The sequence below is a fragment of the Rhinolophus sinicus genome, linkage group LG05 (assembly GCF_036562045.2).
Source record: "Rhinolophus sinicus isolate RSC01 linkage group LG05, ASM3656204v1, whole genome shotgun sequence".
Taxonomy (NCBI): Eukaryota; Metazoa; Chordata; class Mammalia; order Chiroptera; family Rhinolophidae; genus Rhinolophus; species Rhinolophus sinicus.
Genome location: NC_133755.1, coordinates 137988821 through 138008487, shown reverse-complemented (window position 1 = coordinate 138008487; position 19667 = coordinate 137988821). Strand labels below are relative to the sequence as shown.

General features: G+C 35.4%; 1 protein-coding gene across 3 annotated transcripts in view; it reads right to left on the bottom strand.

Annotated features, from left to right (window-relative positions):
- Window positions 1-19667, bottom strand: part of AFG1L (AFG1 like ATPase) — a 193543-nt gene that overhangs the window by 117289 nt on the left and 56587 nt on the right. For all 3 annotated transcript variants that reach the window (XM_019735074.2, XM_074333372.1, XM_074333371.1), the window contains exons 5-6: window positions 19093-19223; window positions 10920-11019 (exon numbers count right to left, since the gene is read on the bottom strand). In XM_019735074.2, the coding sequence (XP_019590633.2) occupies window positions 10920-11019; window positions 19093-19223 (231 nt within the window). The remainder of the gene's footprint in view (window positions 1-10919; window positions 11020-19092; window positions 19224-19667) is intronic.

Below are 19667 nucleotides of genomic sequence, written 5' to 3'. Positions count from 1 at the left end.
GATTTTTGCATTTAACTTTGTAACCTGTGATTGCTAAATTAACATATTAGCTCTATGAACTTATTTGGAGGTTTTGCAGATGTAAATAGTGTCTTCTGCAAAAACAGACAGTTTTAGTTCTTCCTTTCCATTACTTATGTGCTTTGTTTTCTTGCCTTATTTCAATGACTAGGACATCTGATATTATGCTGACTAGAAATGAGACAGTAAGCATCCTTGCTTTGTTCCCTGTCTGAGAGGGAGAATGTTCAATATTTCACCATTAAACATATTTACTGGGTTTTGGTAGATGGTTTGGTAGATGCTCTTTATCAGATTAAGGAAATTTTTTTCTTTTCCTACTTGGTGGGCTTTTTAAACAAAATGCTAACCCTAGCATTTAATAATGAATGGATCTTGTCAAATGTTTTATCTGTATTTATTGAAATAATCATATTATTTTTATCCATTATTCTGTTAATATAGATGACACTGATTGATTTCAGACTTTAAATAAATTTTGTATTCCTAAGATAAACCCTACATGGTCATGATTGTATTATCCTTTTTATATATTGCAAGATTTGCTTTGCTAATATTGTGTTATGAGAATTCTAGGAAATTATGGACTCCATTGGGTCTTTTTTTTTAAGAACCATGAAAGAGAAACTTTATAAAATGTTACATAAAATCTTGATTACAAAAATACTACCATCTATATACATATATATTCATTTTCAGCAAGGTCAAACACCAATGATATAGTTTTCGTACCAGGATTTCTTTTTATAATAGGCATCAATGGACTTAAATATCTTGACTGGAGTCTTCAATGAGAGAACAGAGTTGCATATTTCTAGGAATGCTTTGTACCTGAAGAAGACCCAAAACCAGCCAAGCAAAAACTAGTGGCAAAGACCCCAACCCTTCTGTTAACTTTCAGAACTATTTCATGATCAAGTGCGAATGGCTGAGGGTGAGTCAACAAAAGCTTTCACTTTGATTATTAATGTTGTCTTGGGAGTCTGAAGCCCTTATTATTACCAGATGGGGTGCTGGTGTGAGTGGACGGAATTCTTCAACAAAGTTCTTTAAGAATTCATTTAAGTTCCGTGTGGTTTTTGCACTGATCTCTACAAGAATCATATGGATGAGTAAGTGTGGTCCTTAGCATCTCTTTCCATAACTTCCCTTTTGAGATAATAGCACTCTTAGTCCCTGCAACGTCAACTACAAAATTAATTAGATGGGCCTTGTTGACAAAGAGCTCTTAATTGATTCCTTAAGTTGGAAATATTTCTTCTATTTGATATCATAAATGATTATAGCTGAAGCCAACTATAACAGTACATTTCTGATAAGACAAAAATATCATTCTTGGGCAGCTATATTCCACATTAGGAATTTATGTAGCTCATTTTGGTACTAGACAAAAAGTGCCCTGCTATTGAACTGATCTGAGGCTCAAAACTATTTTCCACAAACCACCATATCATGCTTGATTTACCTACAACTGTAATCCCTAGCAGACAAACTCCGGTACCATGGCCCAGGAATCAGAGGCACAGGCCCACTGCTGCTATGACTTGAGGAAGAAAGGCTAAGCCCAGACAAGCATTCCCTGGGAGGGGTCACAGGGACCAGGGGTGCCTGACGCAGACAATTTAATCTGACATTAATAAACCCATGTCAGCCTTTGTATCGTTACTGTTTGTATGATTTATCTTTCTGCATCAACTTACTTTCAATCTATGTTTATATTTAAATTACATCTCTTGATTATTTTTAATCCACTCTGATAATCTCCACCTTTTAACTGTAATGTTTAGTTCATTAACATTTAATAGTGAGGTCTATTATTTTATTTACTTTTGTCCCCTCTGTTCTTTTCCCGCCTTTTTTGGTTTATTTGAATATATTTTAAAATTCCTTTTCAATTTTTCTATTGGCCTTTATTTTAGTTGTGATACTAGGGATTCAATATGTATCCTTAGATTTTCAAACTCTGCTTAGAATTAATATCATACTGCTTTCCCCAAAAAATGTAGAAGCCTTGTGTCCATATAAATCCATCTAAACTCCTCACTTAATCCTATTGCCATGGTGTCATGAATCACATTATGAACCACACAAGACAATGTTATAATTTCACATAAAACAATCATTTCTATTTTTAAGAAATTAAAAAGAATCACCAGTTGCTTATATTTACCCCAATATTTACCGTTTCTGCTGCTCTTCATTTCTTCTTCAGGAGTCAAGTGTTTGTCTAGTATCATTTCCTTTGTACCTGAAGAACTTCATTTAGAGTATCTTGTAGTGCAGGTCTGACGTTGATCAATTATTTTATTAAGTTGGTGCAAAAGTAATTGTGGTTTTTGAAATTATTTTTAACCTTTTAAACCACAATTACTTTTGCACCAACCTAATGGTTTTATTTGAGCTCAGAATGTATTTGGTCTTCATTCTTTAAGGAAATTTTCATTGGATATAAAATTCTAGGTTGATAATTTTCCCCCCACATTTTAAAGATGTTTTTCCAATCTCTGGTCTCCATAGTGTCTAATGTAAGTCATCAGAACATGCCATTTTTCTCTGGCTGCTTTCTAGATCTTCTCTTTACCTTAAGTTTTTAGCAGTTTGACTCCAATAGGCCTAAGCAGGGTTTTCTTGTATTATTCTGCTTGAAGTTCACTGAGCTTCTTGGATCTGTAAATTTATGTCTTTCCCTAGATTGGAAAATTTTCAGTCATTATTTCTTCAAAAGATTTTCTGCCCCATTCTCTCTCCTTGCCTTCTGAGATTCCAATCAGAAATATGTTAGAATACTTGTTATAGCCTACAAATTGTGAAGGTTGTTTCTTTTCTTCTATCATTTTCTCTCTGTTCTTCACATTGGATAATTTCAAGTTCTTTGGCTCTTTGCTCTGTTATCCACATTCTGCTACTAAGCTCATATCAAGTGAACCTTTATATAAGTTCTTGCCTTTTTTAGTTCTAGAACTTAAATTTGGTAATTTTTATCGTTTCTATTTCTCTGCTGAGACTTCTTATCTTTTCATTCATTAGGAATATATTTTCTTTACCTCATTTCCTCAACAAAATTACAGTAATAATTGTTACTTTAAAGTCCTTATCTGCTAATTCCAATATGTTATATTGGGGTTCATCTTGGTTTTTCTTTTTTCCTTGAGGATGGGTCATATTTTCCTCATTTGTCACTTTGGAATTGTATCCTGGACCTTGTGGACTCTGTTTCATTTTCTGAAGAGTGTTGATATTTCTGTTTTAGCAAAAAAATTGCCCTGATTAGACTCAAACTACAAACTCAAATATCAGATCAGTACCCTGTCCTTGAAATCTACCCTGTAAATGTACGGTTCAGAGGTCAGCCAGAGATTTGGGCAAGATTTATACACAGAACTTGGGGCTACATCGATCTAGTTCTCTCTGGAATTTACTTTTCATTTTTCAGCAATAGTGCTTGCCCCAAACTCTGTCAGCTGGTTCTTCAGGCCAGATACCTATAGGTTTTCCATCAGAATTTCAGACACCTGATGCAGCATTGACTTTACCTCGTCTAAAGCTGATAGCCATTTAAAAATCAGGAAATTCTCTCCCTTTTGGACCTCTTCCAAGTTTTGTCTCCTCTCTAGAATCTGCCTGCTTTTTTCCACTCTCTAGGACTTTCAGATAATTGTGTTATGTATTTTGTCCAGAATTTATTGTTGCTGTCTGCAGGAAGGTCATTCAGCTAGGAGATTACTCAGCCATAGCAGAAGTTTTAGTTTGTAACAGGGAAACTTAACCCACTTATATTTCCTGTCATTGACATGTCTGATCTTGTTTCATGCTTTTTACTCATCCTTTTTGCTGTTTCTTCTGCTTTCTAGCTTTTGCTATAAGGAATATTTTTCTCTGACCTTTTGTTTTTACAAACAAAAGGTTTGTAAAAGTGGAAGGCATATCTTAAATTCTAAAATACTTGATGGTGTATTTCCCTAGTTATCAGTGCCACTAATGATGACACTGTCACTCCGGATCTGTACACTTCCTCTCCAAGGGAAACAAAATTTACAAATATACAAGCAAGCAGTAACTACAAATACTATTCATTTACACTCAATTCATTGTTATAATCAGCTTTCTTATTTCAAACATTTCCTTTGAATAAGTTCACATTAAGACTTGTTTCCTCCAGGAGACTTATTTACTTTTTTCATTATTTTATTTTCTTTATTCTATTTCTACACGCTGGCAGAGCTTCCTAAGTTGTTTTTCTACATCACTGATTTCATTTTCTTTAGTTTCAAGTCTACACTTTAGTGCTTCTAATGCTGATTTTAATTTATTTAATTCAATTAATTTAATCTTTTCTTATCTCATTTAACTTTTTTATTTCAGCTGATTTCTCAGTAAACAGGTTTTCAACTCAATCTATTGTCTTCTTTCAGATTAGATCTACATCTCAGAGTCTGTATTTTCCTGCTTTTTAAAGAACAGAAAACAGAAATTATCTGATACTTACTTCTCTTTCCTACTTATTGTTCCCATATTAAAGTTTCAGTTTTTTGTTTTGTTTTGTTTTGTTTTTTACATAACCTTGAAAAAGGAGTGGTATGACAAATCTTGGTGAATACCTGTAATCAAAATATACGGTTTTTCCTTCGTTCCCCTCACTGTCACCAAGTTGTTCTTATAATCTTTCTGTCCGTTCTGTAGTTCAATGTTAAAAAGTGATAGTTGGCATCCTTAGCTTGCTCACACTTGTCACAGAAATACCAGTGTCTCCACTAAGCATAATTCTGACTTCAGAACTGATATACATATATTTGGTATCGTGTTAAGAAACTATCCATCTTTTTAAATTTTATGGCATGATTCTTTCAAGAAAGATGTTGAATTTTGCCAAATGCTCTTTCAGCTTTTTTCATGAACATCACTGGATTTTTCTGCCTAGAAATATTAATATGATTAATTACATTATTGTGTGTCATTTAGTGCACACGCACATAAATGTTAGCCAACTTTCTAGTGATATCCAGCTTTTTATTTACTACTATGGGTAGGTTGGCTTGAGGAAGGATCTCATAGTGTTGTTGCCTGATAATTCAAGTAACACAAGATTATTCTTGGACATGCTAATGCTAGCTGTAGCATTTTCATTATAGCAAATAATAAATTAAAAATGAGAAAGTCCAGAATGCACTGTTCTCAAGTTCTTCTATGTTCAGTCAAGAGGGGACATTTTTCTTTTTAGCACTTTGCATTTCACTGTCAAAGAAGCATAGTCATTTCAACTTACATATTTTAATTCTCCATAAAAATGTATTCTTATTTTTGATTGAATTAAGTTTAATTATTAATTTCCATTTTAATTAATTTAATCCACCAGTCTATTATTAATTTATTGTTAGGGTCTCCATGCACTTAAATCTTACAATATTATTTTCCCCTACTAGAATATCATAGAATTAACAAAATCTTATTTCAGAACCTAAAAAGTGAGTAGCATATACTGTATGAGTTTTTAATTGTGGATTTTTGTTTCTGGCTCTTCTAATGACCTGACAATATAATCTTCCAAAAGTAAAAATATGTACATAGGCCATGTAAAGTATATACCTAAGTGACAAAATTGCTAAATAAATAATTTACTTGAGATTTTATAAAAATAAGAAATTGAATACACACTCTCTCTAGATTTATTTTCTCTGAAAAATTTCCAGCAATTTCCCATTCCTCTGATCCAAGATCCTCTCTAAAGAGCCTTAGCCAGATTATCCTAGAAAATATAAAATAGTAGCACTACAAGTGTTGTGCTCGAGATGTTGTTTAAAATATACTAAACATTTTTGAGCTTGCAAGAAAGTAGGAAAACAATCCCTAGAAACCACCAAATAGGAAGCTAAAAGCTAGAGGAGCAATCGTAAGCTGACACTAGTTCGGGGTTTCAACAACCACACGGTGTATGGAGGATGAGGCCATGGACACAAGCAGCGGAGGAGTTAGAATTTAGAAAAAATGGTGACATACAGGCAGTCACTCTTTGGTACCTTATTCCCGTCACCTCCTCAAGTATTGCTTCCCTTTCTTTTCGTCTACAGGACTTTCCCAGACCAGTCCCCACCACAACTATTTTCTCTCCTACATTCCTAAATTCTGATGTTGCTTTTCCTAATTTCTGTTGTTGACTTGCCTATCAATTATTGTCTATTAAAATTATTTATTAAAGTTTCTGATCATTTTCTGATAAAATTAATTCATATGTGTGAGTTGACAATTAAGTTACTTAGTTGCTAAAAGCAAGCTTATCTGGTGCATGAAATTGATGTATTGTAACTAGAACTGGAGGGAATGAGATGAATGAATTGAAAAACAATTTAAACAAAGAAGCTGAAAAATTAATGGAGGAAGAAAAAAAAATACATGCTTTTCTACGCTGGGCAATATCTTCTGGACCTCTAACCGCCAGATTTTTCTGTATTTATTGAATGACAGGCACGACCACCCACACAGTTGTACAGCCAGAAGTTTAGAAACTGTCCTTTCCCATTTCCTCAATAGCCAACCTATAACCAGGTACTATCCATTTTACCTCTTAAATATCTTTCAAATCTATCTTCTCCATATCCATTGGCATCACTTTATATCAGGGTTTCCCAACCTCGGCACTACTGACATTTTTGGGTAGTTAATTCTTTGTTGTAGGGGACAGCCCTGTCCATTATAGGGTATTTTATTAGAAGCCCTGGTCTCTGACTACCGACTACCCTGTTTCCCAAAAAATAAGACCTAGCCAGATAATCAGCTCTAATGCATCTTTTGGAACAAAAAGTAACATAAGACCCGATATGATATGATATGATATGATATGATATGATATGATATGATATGATATGATATGATACCCAGTTCTATATTATAGTAAAATAAGACTGGGTCTTATATTAATTTTTGCTCCAAAAGACGCATTAGAGCTAATCGTCCAGCTAGGTCTTATTTTCAGGGAAACACGGTAGATGCCAGTAGCAGCACCTACTTCTTGTCCCCTTCCCCAGTTGTGACAACTGAAAATGTCTCAAACGTGACCAAATATCCCCTGCTGGGCAAAAGAGCACCCCAGTAGAGAAGCACTGCCTTACACCACGCCATCATCATTTCTTTCCCAGTGTACTGCAGCAGCCTCCTAACATGTCTCCCAGAAGCCACCAAATCACTGCACCCCATGCCATTACCCATCTCCACACTATAACCAGAGTGATTATTTCCAACTCCAATCTTGTCAGTCCCTGCTTAAAGCACTTCAATGACTTCTCATTTCTCTCAGAATAAAATTCAGAACACTAATGAGTGCTTTATAAGGTCTAGCTCTCACTTCTCCAGATTCATTTTGTACCTCACTGCATCCTACTTCCCCTCCTTTGCTGCCCTCCAGCCTCACTGGCTACCTTTCAATTCCCCAAATGGGCCATTTTCTCTCCAGCCATTGGGCTTTGCTTCAGCCCTCCTCCAGGAAGTTTCTTCCCCCACCTCTTGTAACATTCTGAGAATAAGTAGATGCTATTTAAAATCCGGTTAGCTCAGTTGATTAGAGCGTGGTGCCAATAACACCAAGGTTGCCTGTTTAATCCCCTCATGGGCTACTGTGAGCTGCGTCCTCCTTAAATAATAATAATAAATAATAATAACGACAACCACCACCTTTCTGGGTGCTCTCAATTAAAATCTGTTACCTAGAGTAAAAGCTGAATGCATTTTGATGGTCGGAAAAGGGGACACTCCTTATTTGGGACAGGGTACACAAAGATCAGTGATGACCAACAAGGAGAAAATATAAAGGGCAAAGTGTTAAGAGCCACGAAACCTAGGTTCTAGTCCCTGTGTTCCCACTCACTAGCCATGTGATTTGCTTTTGATCTACATGCAGTAAAATTAACTGTTGGGGGGATGTACAGTTCTATGAGTTTTACCACATGTAACTATCACCACAATCAGGATATAAAACAGTTCCATCATCTCCAAAAATTCTCTTGTGTTGCTCCTTTGAAGTCAAACACCTCCTCACTCCAGCCTGATAACCACTGATCCATTCTTTGCCCTATAGTTTTGCCTTTTCCTATATCCATACTTTATCTCTCTGAGTCTTATTTCTTCACCTATAAAACTATTTCTATTTCTATATATAAATAGATGTATTATTTACATAATGATAGATATGCAATTTTCTTTATATTATATAAAATTATATTTATATATAAATATGCATTTATTTATATATACAGATATGCCCTCTTCTTTACATTAAAATATTAAGATATTTATGATGACTGTTTGTCATGGCTAAAAAATCTGGTGTATGACAAGCATCTCTTCTACAGTTTATATTGAGAAAAGACTTTCTTTAAGTTTGTGGCTAATGCTCAATTTTTGTAACTCTGCACCTTGAATTTTCATTCTTCTACAGAAGGGTGGCCCCACCTTGGATTTCTGCTTGCTACCTTTGTGGGCTTGTAAGTCTGTTCACTCCTACAAAGCTCTGAGCTCCAGAATGTTCCTTAACCTCTCCTTGTGGTTGTCTTGCCTCAGTTTACCACATTGCAGTAGCCTGAACAGCCAACTGCAATTTTCCTTTCAATAGTCTTTGCTAGGGGAGGGCTTCCAGGCTTGTTTTAGCATCTTGCTATTTATGAACATAGTTTTTCACTGAATAATTTAGGGTAATACAGATGACACTGTTAAGTCAACCAGTCAGCTAGTGTAGAGTCAAGTCTCACTTTCATTTAGACAGATGATCTAATATTAAAAAGCTCACCGCCATGGCTCATAGGGTTGCTACAATAATGCATCACATGATGCTAACATTAAGGATTTTAACAAATGAATCTGACAAAATCATTCATAATTCTCTAGTAGGTTAGACATAACTATAGTTATTTGAATAACTGGATCCAAAAGTATTAATTAATTGATGGCTCCCTAAAATAAGGCCTCTAGTAGTATACTACAGAGGTCTAAACTTGGTCTTATTTATTCACACATTTTAATTAATGAACGGCTGAAGATATAGAAGTATGATTATCAAGTTTATAAATGTCATAGTTAATAGGGGTGGCTAAAGATAATTTATTTTAAAATCATACTTCAAAAATATATCAACATAAATCAATTCAATGGAACAATGCAGACAAACTAATAAGCTGAAATGTAATAGCAAGAAAAAGAAATCAACTACACAAATAAAGAATGAGAGCAACCTAGTTTGACAGCAGTTCACAAAGTAAGATCTGTATGTATTAGATTACAAATTCAATATGTCATCAATGTGACATGCTTATTTAAAAAAAATACACACTCTATTATTTTGCTCTTCTCAGGTTCACCAATGAACTCCATATGACCAATTCCAACGGTCAATTCTCCCCCTCATTTTCACCTCCTCGTAGCTTTTAACAAAGGTGATCAACCCTCCTTTTTGTACCACTTTCCCTTTCTTCGCTAGACACTCTTGGTTCTCTTCTTACCTCACTGGCTGCTCTTTCCAGCTTCCTTTAGTACTGATGACTCCCAAATTTATATCTCTAGTCCAAACATTTCCACTGAAATCCAAACTCTTATATGCATCTGCCTCATCATTACAGAACCCTTACTTTCACCTCCCTCCCCAAATCTGCTTTGCCTGTAGTCTTCACCATCTCAGTAAACAGCAACTTCATGCTTCCAATTGCTGAGGCTAAAACCTTTGAGTCATTCTTTATCCCTCTCTCTCTCTCTTTTTTCATACTCTATATTCATTCCAGCAGTAAATCTTTTGGCTCTACTTACAAGATATATCCAGCATCTGACCACTCTCACCACGTTCACTGCTCCAACATCTCCCCTCAGGATTGTTGCAACCATCTCCTAAATTGTCTCCTAACTTCTAACCGTGAAACCTCATCCCCACAGTCTATTCTCAATACTGCAGCCAGAGAGACCCTTTTTAAATACGCATCCATTCAACACGCATTCTAAGACTATTTACTGAAATCCTTCTATGTGCTAGGCACTGTTTTAGATGTTTAGAATACATCTGTGAACAGCAGAAATAAAAGTCACTGCCCTCACAAAGCTTTTGCCTCCCGGAAGGGGACAGACAATAAACCATAAATATAGTAAATAAAGTATATGGTGGGTCCATATGTGCAACAGGGAAAAAATAGAGCAGGTAAGGAGAAGCAGTGACAGAAAAAAGGGAATAGGGAGATATTCAAATAGGGAGATAAGTCTAGGATTCATTGGCAAAGTCACTTTTCAGCAAAGACCTAAAGGAGGTAAAGACTTGGCGTTACAGATATCTGGTGGAAGAGCATTCCAGGCAGAAAGATATTAATATTACGAATGCAAAAAAATATTATTTTTGGTTCCTTAGACCTCAACTGACCACATGATGAGCCGAAAGATACTAAATTTCAAACTTGTTATTTTTATCTAAATATTACTTGTATTTTACTTCTCAAAAAATTTCCTAATAAGCCACAAGTGCTTTAGAAATGATAAATGAAGTATTAGAAACTATTTATGCAAGTGAGCTGTAAGTCTTTTTCTAAAATTTAATTAGGAGTTTTGCCTTTCATTTCATTGCGTGTCTTTTATGGTCCATAAAAATCAGTTAGAAATGCCTGCCTTCTTTGATATGCACATAGGACATATCTAACACTCAGAGAAAAACAGCAAGTGCATCAAAGACAGGCAGTCACCTGGATTTAGCTTGCCAAGAATACGAACATTATTCAAATACAAATACCGACTGATTTTTCAGACTAAGTGAATTATAAAACTAATCCTAAGCAAAGTCATCAGATTTATTAACACAGTAAAATAAGTACAAAATTATGGATTTTTAAAAGCTTGTTAGTTTCCACCTAATTCGCTGAGATTAACACAGTGTTTGTGTTTACCTTCTGGTGGCCTGTTGGATGTTGCCACAACGATGACCCCATTTTTGAACAGATTTTCAAAAAGCTGTTTCAGAATCATGGCATCAGCAATGTCAGTGACCTATGGACAACAACACATTTGTTTTATTTTAATTTCACTTCTCTAACAAACTTGCTAATGGCCCATCTTTTTTTTTTCTTACACGATGGAAATGAATTCCAAGAGAAAAATTCTAATTATCATCATGAAGAAAAGAGTAGATAATTAAAACCACGAAAGGCTGTATAGTAAGTAGTCTTTTAAACTTGACTCTCCTTTTTTGCAAGCCTATCATTTCTACGCAAATTATCAAATGGCTCTATATAAACTTCTTTCATAGAACTACAGGTGGAAAGCATAGATAATTGTCCTGAACATTTAGGAAGTCTAATTAATTAGCACTAACATGACCAACTCCCTCCTCCTACGTAGTACTCCCAACACAGTCCCTCGCCTCCAAAAAAAAAAAAAAAAAAGAAGGAAAAAAAAACGGAGAGAGAAAAAAATACACAGGCTGTTCTGAGATTTCTAATACCTTTCTGGCAAAGGTCGCTGAAAAGGTGACTTTAAATGGTCATGGAACTTTAGAAATAAGGACAAGTAGCCAGTGAGACATAATCAGCTGCTGTTGAAAATAGAATGATATGACATAGATACTATTGTGCAATTGTTGCACAAAACAATTCAACAGATGGCCCATCACAAAAATAAGCAATTTCATTGTTCTTTTTAAGTGCCTTCTATTACTGTCCATGAATAATCAAAAGGCACTGCAGTCACTTCCAGCACAGCCAGCGTCTGCGAACCTTCGCAAACACAAATATTCCTTCTACACACACAAAAATTAAAAAATTAAAAAAACTTACAAGAATGGCTAACACAGTGCTTTAAAAAAATGACTTCTGACAAAACAAGAAATGCATCATGCAGATAAAACTATTTCATCTAATTTAAGTACACAGATACATATAACGATGGATGTTTTCCAAAATTATTTTTAAAAATCCACAATTAGCAAATAAGCTTAATGATGACTTTTGAAAAAGCTTTTAAAAATCACAAAGGAATGCAGAAATTAAGGAGGGAAGGAAGATGACTTCAAAAATAAATGTATTATGAAGGTTGATGTTAATCATTGCACCGTATGACTATAATAACATGGATTTTAGATACTCCCGATGTAAAAATGTTTTGATCTTTCTTTAATAGCACATTTTAGATAATCTCAATAAAAGTTGTCTCATATTCATTAAATGTATCACACAATGAATATCAAATTGTTATTTTTAAACCATGTTAGAGTACATAGAAACTAGTGGAATTCTTTCAAATTAGATCAAAATACTAAAAGTTACCAACTAACTGGTTATAACACAACTAACAACAACCTGGCGTGGACAGGTCTCAAACACTTTTTTTTCCTCTTTACAGCTGATATCTTACTTAAAAGTTCAATTATTTCCTTCCCACTTGAACAAAACAAAACAAGACCAGGATATGGGAATGTACAGATCTTTCTTTTCTGTCTCAGGCTATAATTTTAAAACATTAACTAAAAAACTACTGAAGGCTCTTAAATTAAAAAGACTTTGGGAGCTTACAAAGCAGTGATTGAAATGAAAAGGAAAGCGGTACTAATATTAATTAATTTGGAGCTTAGAATCACTGTCAAATTTTGCTTCCGCAAAAACACTCACAGAGAAGGCCCTTTTCAAATGCTTAAACACCAGTGGCATTTGTGATGAGAGGACAGAAGGAGCTTACAATTTTTAGAAGAAACCGCACTTTTAAATCAGATTCCCAATACACGACTTTTAAAAAGAATGTTATCAATTAAACATTGCCCAATTTTAGAGAATAAAAATGGTCATTTGACCATCTCACTGATGTTTTCCAAAAAATTTAAAACAGCTTTTGTGCCCTAAGGTTCAGAAAAGTGAAGGGACATTTAGCTTATAACACAGTGCAAAGGTTTAAACTGAAAATCGGTGAAAGCAAACAATAAAGACTTGTGGTTGAATTATCATCTGCTGTTTTTGTATTATGGAGTGGTTTTGCTCTATCAGAGTAAATTAACTTGGAGAAGCTATGGCTAATTAATAAAGCAGGAGTCACTCAGGGTAGTCGGGTGCCAATGTATACTCTTTTGAACTTGTCCCCATACTTGTTCCACTTTGCTGGGGAACAATAATTTTACAGTACAAGTGAACAGAAGACAATTGGCTACACATTCTTGAAGAGCAGGCTTTTTCAGCACCCAGCATTTCATTACTAGCAGGAACAAAAGAGAAGGCTACAGATTACCAATAAGGGTAGTCGGCTAATACAGCGAGTGGAGACATTTCATTAGCATTAAAGAGAAAAGATTTTTTTATGACCTAGAGTTGCTTTCCATCATGACTCACTTAAGTAAAAAAGAAAAAAAAAATCTAATAGTTAATTTACATGTGTAAGTGCTTGAGTCTCAGTCATTCACTGATTGGTACAGTGCCATGTAATGAGTGACAAACATAAGCATGCATTATCAGTAATTAGTATTAGCACAAAAATAAGCACCTATTTTTTATTAGCAGCTTTTAATAGCTTTCCTGTTTTATAAAAACGGTCAAAACTATTTTTTAAATGATATTGATAGCTTATAGAGAATTTTGCATGATATTCTGCTCATCAGAAATCTTTCTCTCTTTTTTTTTTTTTGAACCATATTAGTAAAACATCTATCCAGTCTCCCTAAAAACAGACAGGAAGAAATAACATTTTTTTTTATCGGTTTTCTTCAGTATTCTAATATCTTCAGAATCTAATATCTAATATCTTCAGGATGCTACCAAAACATAGTCTTAAATATGCCTTAAATTCAAAAGCACAAAAAAGAAAGAATATATTCTTGTTTTTAAGCAGCCACAATTCCCATTCATCTCCGTAGTAAAATAAATGTTATAGCAACACCACCTAAAGGCTAGTTAAAAATCAAGACTACTAATAGGATTCAATTTTAAAAGTAAAGTGGTGATTGTAGACATATTGTCGTTAAGATTAAAGTGCCTAAAACTTCTTTTCTAGTAAATCAATAATGCGTTGTACTAGGATTAATAGGCTTAAGGATAATTTTTAGGTTCTATCATTAAAACATCTACTAAAAGCCCACCCAGCTCTAGATCTATATATTTAAAGACATAATAGAAGATACCATATACCAAGGAGAACATATAACACAGCTGTTACTACTAGTGAATAAGAGGACTGATGATGGATTCAAACTGAGTTACCAGCTGTGCAGCTTTGGACTAGTTACTTAACTTCTCTGATCCTTCATCTCCTCATTATATGAAGGCAGTACTTACAAGATGGTTATGATATATATAATAAATCCTCAAGAAATGTTAACTATGACTATTATCTATGTATGGTATGCATGTCAGTATAATTCTATATTATTTATGTATAGCTGTATAGAATTTTAGCTGTGGATATAATAATGTACAGCATAGAAAGCACTCAGTAAACAGTAGCTAATATTACAGAATATCATGATAGAATGCAAGCATTCTAATAAATGGACATTGCCTCAAACCAATAGTTCATAAAAGATGGCTTTTAATTAGTAAGTAAACAAACATGGAAAAAATTCAACCATATTATTACTTAAAGGAATACACATTAAAACAATGAGATACCTATTAAATTAGGCAAAAGTGTTAAGATAATTCAGCATGTTAACAGGAAAAAACAGTGGGTTGTTACTATATTTAAGGGAAGTGAGACTTAGTTGAGGGACTACTTCAATAGTTATTATTTGTTACTAGGATTATTTATTCATTCATTCATTATTATGCAATTATTCATTCTCAAAAACTGTTCAAGACACTTGAGATACATCAATTAGCAAAACAACGATTCCTGTCTCAAGTTTACATTTATATGGAAAAATATGTATAATGAATAGTAAACATAATAACTAAGTAAATATATATGTTCAAAGGTGATATATGTTATGGAAAAAGAAAGGTAAGGGGCACTGGGAGTGTGGAGATCAATTGCAAACTGTAATTTTAAGGAGGGTGTAGGGAGAGTTCTCATTAAAGAGATAATTGTGCAAAGATCTGGACAATTCTGATGAGTATCTGGAGAATACTGTTCCAAATCGGTTTGCTTGTTCTAAATTGTGTGGATGTTGGGTATCTGAGTGCTGGTGCAACAATATTTGGGGATAGCCCTTTCCCTTTTGAATTCTAGAAAAGGAGGACAAGAAGAGAGTGGGATTTGTAACAATCCAGTTTTGGTGTCCTAGCGGAGCTTCTCTAAGACCAGCAGCAGACCATCCAGGACATCCGGGCTCTGCTCAGTGATCACCTCTGCCTGCAGGGGGCACATTCTTGCCCTTGTACGCTTGCTTTCTCTGGCTCGTCACAACAATGGGTACATGCAGATATTGGCCTTTCTTGAATAAAATGGTAAGCTCCAAGGTCCAAGTTTGGAATTGTAGAGGAAATAAAAGGACAAGACTATTAACATTTTTCATTCTAGGACATTCAGGCCACCTTGCTCCAGGAAGAGGGTCTCTCGTGTTGTCAACACTAACATTCGAGAATGATACACTGAAATTCAGAATCAAATAAAAGCAATTGATTTGGCATTCAGTATTTTTTTATCATCTCTGCACACATTTTCTTCCAGAGCCCCGGTGAGAAAGAAGCATTTGGTGTAGCACCCACTATGAGCTATGGTTTCCTAATCTATGAAGAAAGTAAGATTGGAAAGAGTAGGGAGTAATGAGCAAGGCTGAAAGTATAGGAGAGAAAGTCGGTGCGGAAGCAGGAGGGTCTGAGCAAGGGCACGACACTATTTTATGCAGCATATCTCCCCTGCCTTAAAGTTTCAGTCCTTTTAGGTTGGGTTTTCTGTTGCCTGCAACCAAAAGCACCCGGGTAAATACCCCATCTCTGGATTTCTTGGGCTTTAGTTCATCAGGTAATTCTCTTTCCATTGGAGATAAATTTTATATTAAGGAAGGTGACATTTCCTCACAGCACTTCTATTTATGTTGTCTTTTATAGATCACAGGGAAATCCTTCTTGACATAGAAGACAGGAGCCAAACATGAGTTGAATAGCTCCACTCTCATTAAGGCTATTTGCAGGAAACAGGAGATTCAGCTAAAAGGAAAGGAGTTTACAGAAGACTCCAGGACAGGAACTGCACTGATGACACTTCCGGGGAACTGGAGCTGGAGGTTGGCCCGGGATTAGAAGTAGCTCTGGAGAGTTCAGCTGCTGTCTAGGGAGCAGCCTACCACTCCTCCCCGTACTGTGATTCACTTACTTCCTGTGACTCTTTGGTCCTGTCTCATTACTAAGCGGGAACTGCCCTCTGTGCCTTTTGGTTCAAATACATGAGAGAGAGAGAGAGTATATGATTGGCCCAATCCCCAAGCTACACAACACATGTCCAAGTTTGTTGACAAGCTTGTAGACTAGCTACTCATAGATCAGATGTCCAGACATGGTCCATGTGACTGGAACAGATAAGGTCCTGTCTATTCATTCATTCATTATGCAATCATTCATTCTCAAAAACTGTTCAAGACACTTGACATTGGTATAGCATAAGACTCTTTAAAGCAACTGGGATGAATGAGTAAATGAATGAACATCAAACCAACTCTGGATGGGGCAGGTGATGACAGACAGCGCCATCACATCCCTTTCTATTTGTGAGCAAGCAACATTTTTTAGCAAGAGGCCTGTCTCCCCCTTGATCTCCCTTTTATTTATTATGTAAGTTGAAAAATCCTTTTTGTTGCCTGCATTTCTTTTGCAAGACTCAACTCATTTCAAACATTAGTATCCTGATAGTTGCTTTTGTTTCCTTCTTCCCACCCGTGTATCAGCCTTCTGAAATCTGAACTCAGTGGAGCATGCCCAGAGCAAGCAGACAGGTTTCTGTTGGGACCTCACTCACAGAGCAGCGTTATGACTTTCATGGGCCCTAGGCACGTTCATCTTTGGGAGCACAGATCAATTAAGTAAATATACATAAATTACATTTGATAACTGTTGGTATAAGACAAGTATAATATAGATACAGACATACACAGGCTGGATTCATGACTGATATATTCATTTTTCTTCAAATTTTAAAAGAAATTAAAATATTTTCATGGGACCCTAAAAGTATCATGGGCCCTAAGTACTATGATTGTTGCGCCTAATGGGTACTTTGGCCCTGCTGGTTATAAATCTTCTCAGCATCTCCTTTGCACGGCCAGGTTTCCACTGTTTCCTAACCTTCTGAAATAGTCTTGCCAATGGTCATTATGTCGATATGCCAATCATCTCTCTGACTATTTAACATTTACATTTTTTTAAGTTAAAGCTAATGATTTTTTACATGCTACATGGGCAATTCTGATGCTTTACATTCCTCATCTACATGATGAAGACAGTAATAATTACTACTTTACAGAATTAAATGAACTAAGGATGTAAAAATACGTTGTAAACCATGATTCATTTTACAAAGGTTGGATATTGACATACTTTAAAAACTTTTAACTTAATCAAAAATTTAACAGTGCCAATTCAATTTTATTTAGAAATAATTTGAGAGACTCATAAATGAGAAACCAAGAGAGATGGTCTTCATTGATTCATCCCTGACTTTTGTTGTCGAAGGCGGCACAACTGTCAACTAGCTGCTATGGTATTTTTAGGACCACATGAGGCCCTCCTCTGTCTGCAGCGCCACATCTGGAGGGCTTAACACACCTTTTCAGAGCCGCCAGAGACGTCTCTTTTCCATAAGCCTTTCTTTTGAAGACCTTTGTACTTCTGCAATGCGAAGGGTGAATGCCAGGCTGTCTTAACACTGAGGGGAGAAAGTAAATATTTCTCCTCCCCAGTTGGTTCAGTGTAACACAACTCCTGGCGAAAATTCCTCTTTCTCTTCTAAATCAAGACTGTTGTTAGCTATGTGGATCAAACTGCCTCATTTGGGATAAAGGCGCCCTGACCACATCCTATTTCCACTAACCCAGGTTTTCAAGCACAGGAGAACAGGAAGTAACACACTACCACTCTAAATGCATCATTTCTGAGAATCTTAAAATGGGAAGAAATTTTAAAACTCAACTAGGGTAATTCCCTCACTTCATCACAAACATGAAACACGCTATGTGACTCACCCAGGGCAAAGAGCAGGCACACATGATTTTCAGTTTTCTACCCTTGGAAGTTCTCTGGGCCTTTATTCTAGGCAATCAGACACAGGAATTTTTGCACTCAACTCCAGAAATAGTTTTCAAAAGCTTTGGTGTGAAGCTCTATTTTTAAACTTATACTCAGTACTTGTAGATTTTTCTATTTTCATGCCAATAATCAGTCGCTTTTATGACAAACATTATAGAAAAATCAACGATTACATTTCAGAACTACTAAAGAAAGCAGTCAAATAAAGAGGAAATAATTCTTAACCTACAGTTTCTACTATCATTATTATTATTACTACATTGGGCATGACATAGGATATAGAATAAGCATAAGACATAGTGTTTGCTTTCATGCCATATTTGCTCTCCTAGGAAATAAAGATCAGGAAATAACTTACTACCAATTTAAATGCACATTGCAAAGAATCTTAAAACTAGAAGAAACTTTAAAAGTTCAACTAAGACAATTCCGTCCCTTTAGCACAGATAAGTTGTAAGGATTAAATGAAATGTGTGAATCACTTGTTTTTTTACATAACACTTAAAACTCAAACATCTTTAAAGACACTGTTTTGTAATCATTACATCATCTCCATTGTGGTGCGGGGAAATGTGAACCCATTGAGTAGAATATCAGGGTGGGCTAACTTTTCCTATAAAGTCTAAATAGTAAATATTTTAGGCTTTGCAAACTGCATATGGCCTCTGTTGCATTTTCTTTTCCTTTTTTTAATGACCCTTTAAAAATAAAAAACTACTCTTTTCCCACTGACCGTATAAAAGCAGACAGGCCATATCTGCCCTGTGCAAGCTGTGGTGTGCTATCGCATAGTAAGAGATAGTGTGTCAAATCAATTTATAAAACAATGATAAAATCAGGAACAAACTTTAAACCTTCACACTTCATTCAGTATACCACGCTACATCTATGAAACAGCTTTCCTTACCTGAAATTCATCGAAACATAAGAGACATGCTTCTTCGCTGATTTCCTCAGCTACAGGAGCTATTGGATCGTATGATTTAGCCATGTATCCTGGTTTCCTCTTTGGTAAACTCTGTTTAAGGCGGTGTATTCCTTAAATGGATGAAATTGAACACAAAATCAACTATTGTATTAATAGTACATTTTAGACAACTATACCATGTTTTTTAAATCTTCAAATGAAACTTCTGTGTAAACATAAAAATGAAGTTTAAATTCCACATACAAGCAAATGTGATTATTGGAATTGGTTGTATTTTCCTCTACTCAAAAATAAGTTGTTCACATATGATTATAGTCCCATGGTTGTACGGATACTTTGTGGGTCATACCATCTCTATGCTGCAATCAGATGACAAAGTGATAGTGATTGCATGACTAGATGGTCACTAGGTGATCAATAGGGCAGCACAGTCCTGAGAATTTCAGGGATGTGGGCAGAGGAGGTGGTCCTGCCCTATGTGGATCTACTCAAGGTGTTCCCTTGTCAACAGCCTAATACACTAGAGTCAGTCCCACTTCATTCATTACATGTGT